Source organism: Protopterus annectens, chromosome 2.part0, assembly GCF_019279795.1.
Source record: "Protopterus annectens isolate FY-2018-M chromosome 2.part0, PAN1.0, whole genome shotgun sequence".
In the NCBI taxonomy this organism is placed as follows: domain Eukaryota; kingdom Metazoa; phylum Chordata; order Ceratodontiformes; family Protopteridae; genus Protopterus; species Protopterus annectens.
This window is the reverse complement of record NC_056728.1, coordinates 969891026-969903867: the sequence shown is the minus strand read 5'-3', so window position 1 is coordinate 969903867 and position 12842 is coordinate 969891026. Positions and strand designations below refer to the sequence as shown.

The window sequence follows — 12842 nt, the reverse complement described above, 5'->3', positions numbered from 1 at the left end:
TATGTGAGAATAGGGTAATTACATATTTTAAAATGTATATACATACTTATAGAAGACAGTGTTTGTACTTTATTTATTTATTTATTTATTTATTTTTTTTTGTGAACAGTAGTAACAGTGCAGTCGTACAGTCATTAAGTCATTTGTGAACACAGAGAAAGATTGCAGTTTTGAAATAAGGAATTATGATAGTAAAATGAAGAAAGTAGATTAGTCTGGATTGGTACAAGAGCAAAGCCAGAAGTTGTTCAGATGTAAAAGAAGTTGTTTTTTAAAAAGATGAAAGGAGCCAAGAGAGGTAATGTGTGAGGGGAGGTTATTCCATATTTTGCCTACTGAGTTGGAGAAAAGGCAGTTACCTGCAGAATTTGTGATCCTAGTTGTATTGACTTGTAGCTTTTCAGCGGAGCGCAGCTGTTTCAAGTTATTATAGGGGGTCAAGAGGTTACTAAGAGCAGGTGTCTTTGATGGTTGATATAGAATGTTATGTGTTATTAATAGTTGTTGATAGATAAGTTTATTAGGAAGTTCCAACCAGTGTAACTGTTTTAAGTTTATACAGTGGTGTGTTCTATACTGGGATGCTGTGGCAAAACGAGCTATATTGTGGTAGGATGTAGACAGTTTCCTAAGGTTGCTTTTAGAGAGGTTAGTGTAAATGTAGGAAGCATACAGTAGGGTAGAGATAAGATGTGATTGTGCTAAGGTGGTCCGTGCTTCTGGTGTAAGGAAGGGTTTAATTCTGTACAGTGAACCAATCTTTTTATTAACTGCTTTTATAGTGTTATTGATGTGATAATCATAGCTAAGATTATTATCAATAGTGACACCAAGCAGTTTGGTAGTAGAGTCAGGGGAGATGAGGGAATTATCACTTGCAGTAATAGTAAAGTTTAGTTGAGGAGATTTGTGGGTAGGTGAGAATAGTAAAAGTTTTGTTTGCAAATGGGTGTTGGATATAATAAATCAAGGGTACAAGTTTTATTTTCACACCTTTCCTCCTTTCAAAGGCATGCCGGATGTGCCTCCTCAGCAAAGGATGGAGGCTCAGGAGCAAATTTCTTTACTTTTGCAGATGGGGGCAATTCAGGTGGTCCCTCCGTCAGAAGTAGGCCTAGGTTTTTATTCCTGCCTTTTCCTAGTGCCAAAGAAAGGAAGCACTTGGAGGCCAATTCTGGATTTGTCCATTCTCAATACCTACCTAGACATCCCAAAGTTCAAGATGTTAACTCTACAACAACTTCTGCCTATGCTAGGCAAAGATCACTGGATGGTAACCCTGGATCTCAAAGAGGCCTATCTTCACATCCCTATCAGAACCAGCTGCAGGAGATTCCTGAGATTCCGGGCTGGTACTTCTCATTATCAGTTCTCTGCATTGCCCTTTGGTTTATCTACTGCGCCCAGGGTATTCACAAAAGTTCTGGCTCCTGTGACTGCCTTCCTCAGACAGAGAGGAATACAAATTTATCCTTATCTGGACAATTGCCTGATTCTTGCTCAAAACAAGGACAAGTTACTACAACATCTCCAGTATGTAATGGCAGTTTTAAGGTGCCTAGGATATTCTGTGAACGAAATAAAGTCCAGTCTAGTACCCTCTCAGGACATGTGCTTTCTGGGTGTGAGACTGAATACAGCTTCTCAGATGGCATTTCTGACCCCGGACAAACAAAGATCTCTTCATCTGTACTTCCAGCAGTTATCAGTAATGTCCAGGCTGACTGCAAGGACAGTCCTTCAAGCCTTGGGGCTCATGGCATCTTGCATCCTAGTACTTCCCAATGCCAAACTGCATATGAGGAAGATACAATGGTATCTCAAAAGTGTGTGGACTCAACACTGCCACGGTTTGGACACTGTTATTCGGATTATACCTTGCATCCAGAAGGAATTCTTGTGGTGGGCTCAGGAATGTCACCTAAACAAGGGACTCTCTGTGGTCCGACCAGAGGCGAGTCAGATACTAACGACGGATGCCTCGGACTTGGCTTGGGGAGCACACTTCAATGGAAAATGGATACAAGACACGTGGCCTCCCAAACTACTACATTTGCATATCAACATGAAGGAGATGTTAGCAGTCCAATTTGCCTTGACAGCCTTCAAGGACCTACTTCAGCCGGGACAGGTGTTGATTCAAACAGACAACACAACAGTCATGTGGTACATCAACAAGCAGGGGGGAACCCATTCCTACCCTCTTTGCAGACAAGCAATGATTTTGTGGGAGACTGCTCTGAGTTTGCACATCAATCTTCAAGCACGGTTTCTGCCAGGAGCACAGAACTCCCTAGCAGATGTATTGAGCAGGCAAATTGTGGATCCCCACGAGTGGAAACTGGACTCTCAGGTATTCAAACAGTTGACCGTGACTTGGGGAACACCAGACATAGATCTGTTCGCTTCTCCTCTGAATTTCCAACTGCCAACATTTTGCACAAAGTTGTTCCACCCAAATGCTTGGAAAGTGGATGCTCTATCTTTCAGTTGGAACAACCTTCACGTTTATGCTTTTCCCCCTCTGCCTCTTCTTCCCAAAGTACTCTTGAAAGCCAGGAGGGACAAGCCTTGCATGATTCTAATAGCACCAGATTGGCCTCGTCAGCATTGGTATCCTCTACTGAGGAGTTTAATTCAGGAGCCTCCCTGGCCTTTGCCACAGGTTCCTCATTTGTTGTCCCAGTCAAACAATCATTTTCTCAATGTTCGGGTGCAGTCCCTGCATCTAACAGCCTGGCGTATCCTGTAATGAAGCCAGTGGAGTCTCAGCTTCCACAACAGGTTTTAGATGTCATTTTGGAAGCCAGGCGGCCTAGTACTAGAAAAGTTTATGCTGATAAATGGAAGAGATTTTTTCTTTGGAGCACAGCAAAGGGCTTTGATTTTTCAGTGCCTGTTTTGAGTTTTGCACTGCAGTATCTTACTGAATTACTGGACAAGGGTTTGTCATTCTCTTCTGTGAAGGTTCATGCTGCAGCCATTTCTGCTCACTATGATTGTGACCCTCCTTTATTTTCTCACCCTTTGTTCAAACAATTTCTTAGAGGGGCAAAGAATATAAGACCCCCACATAGAGCTCCCACTCCTTCCTGGGATCTCAATTTTGTGTTTGAGAAGCTTACTTTACCTCCTTTTGAACCTGCAGCTTTGTCTGAATTGAAGTTTTTGTCTTGGAAGACTGCTTTTTTGTTGGCCATTACTTCTGCTAGGAGGGTATCTGAATTGCAGGCACTCATGGCAGTTGAACCTTTTCTGATATTCCATAAGGATAGAGTTTCTTTGCGAACTAACCCTACTTTTATGCCTAAAGTGATTTCTAATGTGGCTTTGAACCAGTCTATTCATTTGCCTACGTTTTATGCTGATCCCCAAAATAAGGGGGAAAAGTCTTGCATTCTTTGGATATCCACAGACAGTTACGTTATTATTTAAGCAGAACTAAAGAATTCAGACAGAGTCAACAGTTATTTGTTTCTTTTGCTCTGGGTTCACAAGGGAAGGCTGTTTCAAAGCAGACTATTTCTAAGTGGATTGGTCAATGTATTGCCTTTTGTTATTCTCATCATGGGAAGGATGTTACTGCTGGGATCAGGCCTCATTCTACTAGGGCTACTGCCACATCTACTGGTTTTTTGAGGGGGGTAGCTACTAAGGATATTTTGGAGGCAGCTACTTGGAGTTCAGTATACACTTTTACTAAGCATTACCATCTCCCTCTTTATTCCAAGTCCAGGGCTGGGTTTGCCACTGCAGTTTTACAGGGCATGTTAGCAGCTCCTAGTGCTATTTAGTTTGCCAGCCTCCCTTTTTCCTTTGCTTTGGGATTCCACCCACAGGTTCTGACTGCAGCAATGTGAGATGAAGAACATAGTACAGTTTTGTACCTACCATAAATGTAGATGTTCGAGGATCTACATTGCTGCAGTCCAATTATCCCTCCCTCCTTCCCCTCTATGGTTTGTGGTTGGGTGTTTACTATTTTGGCTCTGGCCTTCTTTCATTCTTAGGCCTTCTGACATCTGGGGCAAGAAAGACTGAGGATATGGCGTCGGTCATGCACTTAAGTACTACTACGTACTGACGTCAGCTCCAGGCGACAATGACCGACGCCAGCCCAGCTCTTTGGTATTCGGGCCGATCGAGGACAGCGGACTACCCACAGGTTATGACTGCAGCAATGTAGATCCTCGAACATCTACATTTATGGTAGGTACAAAACTGTACTTTTCAACTGTTGAGGAAGAATTCTTTAATATGTAATGAAAAATTATTTACAATTAAGTGATTTTCCTGCAGCAAAGTGTATAATATGTTGGACTTGCTGACCAATATCCTGGACAAAATATTAAGATTAAATCCACTAAGTAATTTCAGTGAAGTTGCTTTTTGCTTTTCAGTGTCGTTTAACCTGGCAAAAATCCAGCACAGTAAGATTAATTGACGGGGCTAAAATATTGAGTAAGAGCACATCCACTGGCATTAATTCATTATATGAGGGTATTATTGCCAGTCCTGATATATCTCAAAAGTGGACTTCTTTTGAAAACTATTGTATTTCCTCCATTGGGAAGAGTAATAAGGTAATAAAACATGGATAGAGTTGGACAGTATCAACCCACAATGGTGGTTAAAACTCATGGTAAGTTACTAAGACACAAAAGGAGGAAGTTTGCCATTTTCAAAGGATACACTTCCTGAGTTTTCAATCTAACATGTAAAAAAATTGAATGGCTCTTTAAAATGGCTAATGAAAGTTTTGAGAACTAGTTTTGTGAGCAAGGTATTATTTAGAAAGTCTATTCATATGTAAATCATAGAAATAATAGAAGGTTTAAGCCTATTGGGGAAATGTTTCTAGACAGTACTCTGGTTCAGGGTTCCTATTAGATCGACGAAAATACTAAACATCGAATGGCTTAGAAATCAAAAATGCCATTCTTTGGAATCACTATTGCGAGATCGCTTTACAGTGAAGATTGGATAGTTTGCCCTTTCCTCACTGTAGTGCAATCTCGGAGTTGGTATATATAATTAGTGGGGGTTGGGAGGGCACAGCCCCCCTCAATACTTCTTTCGAAGAACGTCATTTTCGATTTCTAAGCCGTTCGATGTTTAGTGTTTTCGTCAATCTAATAGGGACCCTCTGGTTCATAGGTTCTTCGGAGGTTACTAGGCTATCGGCCCTAGAGCCCTTACAAGCCTAGCCATATTTATCCTGACTTGCCTCAATCATCTGTAGTTATATGAATGAAGTTTGCAGAGGTTAAGAGTCTATGGTAGTTAATATTGACTTCCTCTGTCCAGGAGGGACATAGGAACCACCCCAGGATTGAATATGCAGTCACCCATCCATGGATCTAGGCTGTGTTTGAAGAGGGTGTGAGAGAGGCTGTGTTTCACATGAATTGAAAGCTTGTTCTTGAGACATGACAATTGTTATATGATTGTCTTAAGCTGCCACATACCTTCATAAAGTACTTTTCAAGCATAAGTTCCCCTGAAATATCGACTCGGACAGTTTGTTAAAACTGATGCATCTATAACTTGCAGCACCAGTTAATAGTAATGTGTTTGGAAAATCGTTAGCTACACTAAGTGAAAAGAACATTCAAGGTCCAGAAAATATAGCAGGTTATTACTTGGTAAAATAAGGGAACGTGTTTTACTATGCTTATCCTCCTTATTCAGTCATTTCTTTTATTGGTACCAGCAAATTGGAGACTGGCCAGTGTCATATCCTTTCTTAGTTGGGGGGAGACCAAAATTAGTGCTTCTTAGCAGTAAACCTTATGGAAGGCAGGGTTGAAAGGGAAATCTGTTACAAGAAAAATACTGATATGGATTTTTAAGGTGATTGTAATTTTTGAGTGAAAAGACTTTAATTTATAAACTGCAAACTGACATTTTAGGTACTTTGTATTTTGAAATAACTAACCAGATTAGTTGAATTGTCATTTATAGGTGGCGGAAGTATCATTTTTAGGTGTCAAACGTATTCCCTACATAGACAGTATAAAAAAAAAAAAAATGTTAATACTGGCAGTGCTAAAGTTTCACGCACATTAATTTAGGTTCCGTGTACTGAGAGGTACTTTGACTCCCTCCCCATCAAAGGATCAGAGTAGTCTTTTGGAAGTCTGTTAGTTGAATTAGTCAGTAAAGGGAAGATATCAACAAAAACAAATGGCTTGGGCAGTCATTATTAACCTGTACAGTGTGTAACGTATTTTTTTCCTTTACATTGTAGTAGAGGAATGCCAACATCTCAGGCTAGACCCCTCCCCCTCCCCCAGGAAAGATCAAGTGGTACATGCTGCTGATAATTTTACTTCATGTTGTGTAATAAAATGTTAACGTAGCCACCCATACAAAATAATGCCATGCACACTGTCTTGGTCTTTGTTTAAGCTCACCTCCTACAATTAGCGTTTCCTTCCCTTTGAATAAATATTGTTCTCTCAGCATGAATTAATTTCAGCTATCCCTTTATTTTCTGCAGGAAAAAGAATCATTTCCTTTACTCAAGCTGATCTGGCATCCCGCAACGTGCAGTATATCCACATGAATGAAGAGGAGAAACATTCTGATCAGTTTACATTCAAGGTGTCTGATGGAGTTAATGAGGTATGATGTCATTTATAGAATGAAGTCTATGAAAGCTAAAGGCAGCTGACAAAAGCAGGATTACTCCGAGCTGCTTTATTAAAGTGGAATTGAAAAGAAATACCTGGTAAATGATACTAGAGATGTTCCAGAAGTGCTAGTAGTCTTGGCCTTATGCTGAACAATCAGATACATCTGTACTGCTTGCTTGAAATGCTGGGGTTGAAGGCAGAGATAACAGTAAGTGAGACAAACCCAAAATAAGGATAGAGGTAAAAAGCTGAAAACAATATTGATGCTAGTTGTGTTGTACTCATAACTATTAGGGTCAGAAGCGTTTCCCTTTCAGATGTTACTTTAGGGAGGCTCAGAGTTGTAACATTTGGAGTCAAAATTAGAAAGAATGGGGACAGCCTTCCCTCAGGAAATATCATCAAATATAACCTTCCCTCAGGAAATATCATCAAATATGTCTCCCCCTACTATCACAAGGGAAAAGGTCTTTAATGCTCTCTCTAAGACCAAGAAAACTGCATCAGTGGGCCCAGACAGTATCCCAGGATGCCTTCTAAATAGTATGAAACATAACTTATCAGGGCCTCTGGAATTACTATTTAACTGTAGCCTCCAATCAGGCTTCATGTCTTATGAATGGAGAAAGACAGCAGTCATCCCTCTGCACAAAGATGGGCCATCTGTAGACCCTGGAAACTACAGACCCTTAAGTCTCACTAGTCTTCTATGTAAAGCTGTGGAAAGAATTGTCGTGGAGATGATCGATAGAGATGTAGTAAACCTCCAGACACTGGGCCCAACCCAATTTGGTTTCATCAAGGGCAAATCATGCCTACTCATTCTGGTGGACTTCTTTGAGAAGGTCGCTAAAGCAATGGATAAGGGCAAAATTGTTCACACTGCCTACCTTGACCTGGCCAAGGCATTTGACACAATACCCCACTCGGGCATTGTTGACAAACTCAAGAGGGTTAGATACAAACCTGTATGTCACCTGGTGGATAGCCAACTGGCTCACAGACAGGACCCAGGAAGTTAGAATTGGGTTAGTCCACCTCTACAAAGAGACCAGTCACAAGTGGAGTCCCTCAGGGATCAGTCCTTGGACCTCTCCTATTTGGCGTTTACTTCTCAAAAGTCAAGGCCAATGTCAGTGGTCTTTGGCTGACTAAACTTACAGATGATTGCAAATTAGTAACTGTTATTGAATTTCACAATTGACACAAATGTTCTCCAGGAGGGAATGACACAGACAAACAACTGGTGTCAGAGCCATGGACTAAAACTAAATGCCCAGAAATGCATAATAGTATCCTTTGAGAAGTAATTCTTCCCTGGTAACTATCATATTGACAACACACCTTTTAGAGTTGACCTAGTAGTCAGGGACTTAGGGACACACACAGATAGTAATCCAGCCTTTGATCATCATGTGTCTACAGTGGTGAGGAAATCATTCTATGCTGTGCAACATATAACCAAAGGTATGGTATCTAAGTCCAAGGAAGTCATTGTTCCACTGTATTTGGCATTCATCAGACCTATCATTAAGTAGCGTGCCCCTTTGGTATGTACCTAACCAGGTATATCCAACAACTGGAATGTCCACAGAAGTATGTCCTATGGAGACTGCCTCATGGCCCTACCCCTGTATTCTGTCTCCTGCAGGCTTTTGATGGGAGATCTATGCCTGGCATACAGGGCATTGCCAGACTCCACTCTGATGGACCTCCTGCATATCCACAAAACAAGCAGTACCAGAATTACCCATTTTAAAGACTTAAATCTTGCCTGTAATATAAATAGGACCTGCTGGAGAGATGAGTATGTATCCCAGAGACTACCCTGTCTATGGAACAGGCTCCCTATCCATGTTAAGCAGAGTTCCTCCCTAACCCAATTCAAGTACAACTTGGACAACTGGATGTAAAACCACAAATTCATCCCTAGTTTGGCACCTATGTCTCTAATGCAAACAGGTAACCTGCAAATGTTTCATCTACCAGGCCCATGCTTACAGTCATCAAGGATATCAGAGCTTGTCTGAGATTTGGGATGCATGGCTAGGCTTAAAAAGGCCCTTGTGGTCATTAGCCTATTAAACACCTATGAACATGTATAAGATAACTTGATGCCAGCTCTTCAGTTTTGCCGTTCAGAGTGTTCAGCAGGAGAGCAGGAAACTAGAACACATTATTTGCATAATAGTATTAAAGAAAGTCCGCTATTTTACTGGCTCTCTTTCAGAAGGTGGATGGGCTGTTTTGTACAACATGTGATAAGTGTGTAATATTCTTATAGTATTTTATTATATTTTTATTGTATTGATTTCTTTATTGGGGAGGAGGAACATTGCATCACTGCATTATGATTTCCATTGTGATACATTTTCCCTAAAATGATTTCTTTATTAGGAAGAAAACCTACATTTATTGCATCATGATAGCGAAACCCCATCGTTTTACTATTTTCTCAGCTTTACATTTCCCACTGAGTAAGCGTTAGATTTTGCAGGTCTCAGAGTTATGAAGGGCTGCCTTATCTAGTGAAGTGTGTTGTGTGGGCCTTCCTTACCACCCACTTTGGGAGTGGGAGTATAAACTCATCAGATGTCTCTGTAGCTGATGACAGACAGGGTAATGCTTCACTTGTTGGGTCTTGTATCACTTCTGGCTGATGTCTTTAGTGGTGATTGAGTCTCTTGAAAATGTTTTTTTTTGTTACAACTGTTTAGAAATTTCTCTAGATGTAAACAGACAGCATTTTCTTAGACAAGGTTTCTTTCTCTTAGAGTCACTCTGGGACTTTTGTTTTTAAAAGATGCTTCCTGTTTCTGTCCATTACCAGTGGCTGTTTATATTTCATTAAAACAAGTGATTGAGGTTATTTTGTCATAGCAGTTCTTCACAACTTTATTTCCTTTCTTTGCATTAGAAAGAATATTTTGATCAAGTGTTGTGGCTGAATGGTTCTTGACTCTCTCTCTCTCTCTCTCTCTGATTTAAATCTGATCATCAAACATCAGAGGAATTCGTCACCTAGGCCACATTGTAGTTAATGTACAGCATTTTTGCTCTTTGGATTCTTCGTCAAGCAGCCTATACTGTTCTCTCTCTCCACTTTGCTATTAGACTGGGTTTAGGTAGGTCCTAATATTACATGCTTAAATTTCAATTAATCTTTGAATGTGTTGGACTCACCATTAGCTGACAGTGGATGGCTATCTGACACAAGTTTACAATCAGCTCCTGTCTTGGTCAACTGGCCTATTTATTCCTTATTACCAAGGAGACAACTGACTGAGAGGTGCCATGACCGAGGGAGCGTCAGAGGTGGTTCATATTTTTTTCTGTTTAACCCTTTTAACTCATAACACCTGCACATGCCAACTTATGTCTAAGAGGATGGTGCGCAATGGGCATGTGTTAGTCATTCCCACTGCTGCAGTAACCTTTAGGCTATACTGGTTGTTTCCTACCTAGGAACAACTGGCTGTCTACAAACATTTCTGCTCCCAGCATGCCTTCATTCTGACTGCTGATTGGTTAATCTCTCAAAGGGAAATCAGCAGTCAAACAGATTTCTTCAGTACTTTCTTGCCATATCAAGAAGCACCTCTCAGACTTCACACATTTTCATTTCTTTCCCTGTTAAGAAAAATAATTTTTAATCTCTCTTTTTTTTTTTTTTTTTTTACTAAAAACAGTATTTTTCCTTTAAGAAACCCAGTATTTTGTGAGACTGCTTTTTTATTTACTTTTGTATTAGGGCCTAATTTTGTGAAAAAAATTATGTACTGCTTATGCAAACTGAATTTTGTGGGTCAGAAGTTTATGAAGGAATGGAAGGGATTTTATGTATCGGAATAATGGTTATACAAACTTCGTGACAATCTTCTTGATATATTGTTTTCTGTCAGGGAGAGAGAGAGATAGTGTGTGTGTGTGTGTGTGTGTGTGTGTGTGTGTGTGTGTGTGTGTTTGAACAGTACTGATAGGGGAATTCTGTTCTACTTTGCTTTGTCTAATGTTATGGGAATGGTAAAAACTGCTGTGAGTGGTAAGTGTACTACTTGTGAGCACTCAGTGACAACTTGCCTTCTGACGAACTCACTCCAGTTGTGCTTGCCTCTTTTGGTGCTTCTTCTTCAGTTACAGGATGGAGGCTGAATCTGGTCTAGTTGGCTTTTTCCTACAGTACCTAGAAAGAAAGAAAATCACTTATCAAGGAGTCCTTGCCATTGTTATGGACTTAGTCTATGCGTCAGCCTTTAGTGGGAGAATCTGTAGTAACCATTGGTTGTTTATCAGACTCTTAACTCCTTGGCTTTGACAGTTGCAGTTCTTTCAGTAGGGGGGGGGGGGTCAGCTATGTCCTGTTTGTCTGTTCCATTGTCCAGTACGGGCATGGGAGAACCATCTTCTCTAGGTCTGAGAGACACTCTGGGAGATTCTTTGTGTGGTAATCTGGGCAAGAGATATTTAGAGCAGGCAGACATAGCTCCTTCAAGTCAGTCCTCTTCTGCTGGAGGTCTATTAACAAAAAACAAAAAAATTAAACATTGATTTTGTGATAAAGGTATTAATGTTAAAAAAAATATGAGTTCCTTACCTTGGCCAGATAGGAATTACAGGAATAAATCCTGGTGTGTAGAAGCCTATACAGGTGGGCATCCCTGTAAAGTTATTCCTAAGGAAACAATATCTGATGATTCAGACTTTGACAGAGGTAGGGTGTCTTCTGCAGATTACCAAGCCTAACTCTCTGTTAGGAAAATTAATTCTTGTCCTTCTGTGGAGGAATGTTCTTTTACTCCTAATTGCCAGGATAAATTAGATATTTTATGGGAACAAATGGGTGTTCCCCTGAACAGAGATATTATGATAAGTTACAAGTTGATATACCTAATTCCTCAACCATCCCTCCTATATTGCCAGCCTTGAAGGATGTGCTGAGAGCAGATAAGCTGTGTAAGATACCTCAGGATAATAAATTTTGTCTCTCTCATCTTAGATCTGACCCAGCAGCCTTTTTAAATGCATCTCATACTGGCAACAGGCTGGTCCTCAATATGAACCCTTCAGCTGACCTGATGACAATGTTTTTTCCACTCTGGTATCCACAATTCTGAATTACCAGGCTTATGTGCTTTGTCATATGGACAGTCAGAGGGAAATGACTTCCACTCTTCCTGCAGAAGAAAGCCCTTTTTTGAACCAAACTGTTTTGATCTTTATTTTATTTATTTATTTATTTATTTAAATTTGTTGACCGGGAGTGTCCGACTGGACGTGGGTCCATTTTCAGCGGAGGCCCGGGGAGAAAAGCTCCACAGTAAAATAAACAGACAGTAGTTACATTGGATTACATAGTGATTAACAATTTAACATAGAAATTACTTACGACATATTTACAGATGAAGAACATAGTACATCAGTAGACAACTAGAATCTTTATCTGTGAAGTACATAACAGGCATTAACAAATGTTACAATGAGAAGTTCCTGCTGTATAATAAGTACTAGGCTTATGAGCATCTGAGCTTGCTATCATCAAGGTAGTTAGTGGAGGTGAAAGAAAGGTAGTAGTTGGATGGGGTGGATGATATTAGAGTGGGAGTTGCAAGGGCATAGCCAGCATGTTTTTAGGTGCGCTTTTAATAAAGTTTTGAAGTTGGTGCATGATGGTACGGAGGTAATTGTGGGTGGGAGTGAGTTCCTTAATTTTGCTATGTTGCAAGAGAATATTGCTTCACCAGCAGAGTTATTGGCTTTAGTGATCTGCAAGTGATTTTTGTTGCTGGATCTTAGTGGTCTGGTGGTGCGATAGGGTTGGAGTAGATTCTAGAGGGATGGGATGTTTAGTGGATGGTTTACTAGTTTGTGGGCGAGTGAGAGTTGATACCACTGAAGGAGGTGAGGGAGTTCAAGCCAGCCCAGTTCAGCAAGTGAGAGACAGTGGTGACTACGGTAGGATGCCCCTGTGGCAATTTTGATTTTGTTGTAGCAGGTCTCTAGCTTGTTTAGATCACATTGCCTTAGGTTGGTATATACTGGAGAGGCATAAAGTAGGGTGGAGATAAGGTGGGAATTTGCTATTGAAATCTTTGCTGCTTTGGTGAGAAATTGTTTATTTCTGTATAACGCTCCTAGTTTTTTGTGGACTTTTTTTATGGTCATGGATATGTGAATGTCAAATTTTAGTTTATTGTCTAATTCCAC

The 12842-nt window shown here is 40.4% G+C and overlaps 1 protein-coding gene across 1 annotated transcript in view; it reads left to right on the top strand.

Moving 5' to 3' along the window:
- Positions 1-12842, top strand: part of LOC122792799 (extracellular matrix organizing protein FRAS1-like) — a 4352848-nt gene that overhangs the window by 2888814 nt on the left and 1451192 nt on the right. The window contains exon 46 of the mRNA XM_044060368.1: positions 6503-6627. Within this exon, the coding sequence (XP_043916303.1) occupies positions 6503-6627 (125 nt within the window). The remainder of the gene's footprint in view (positions 1-6502; positions 6628-12842) is intronic.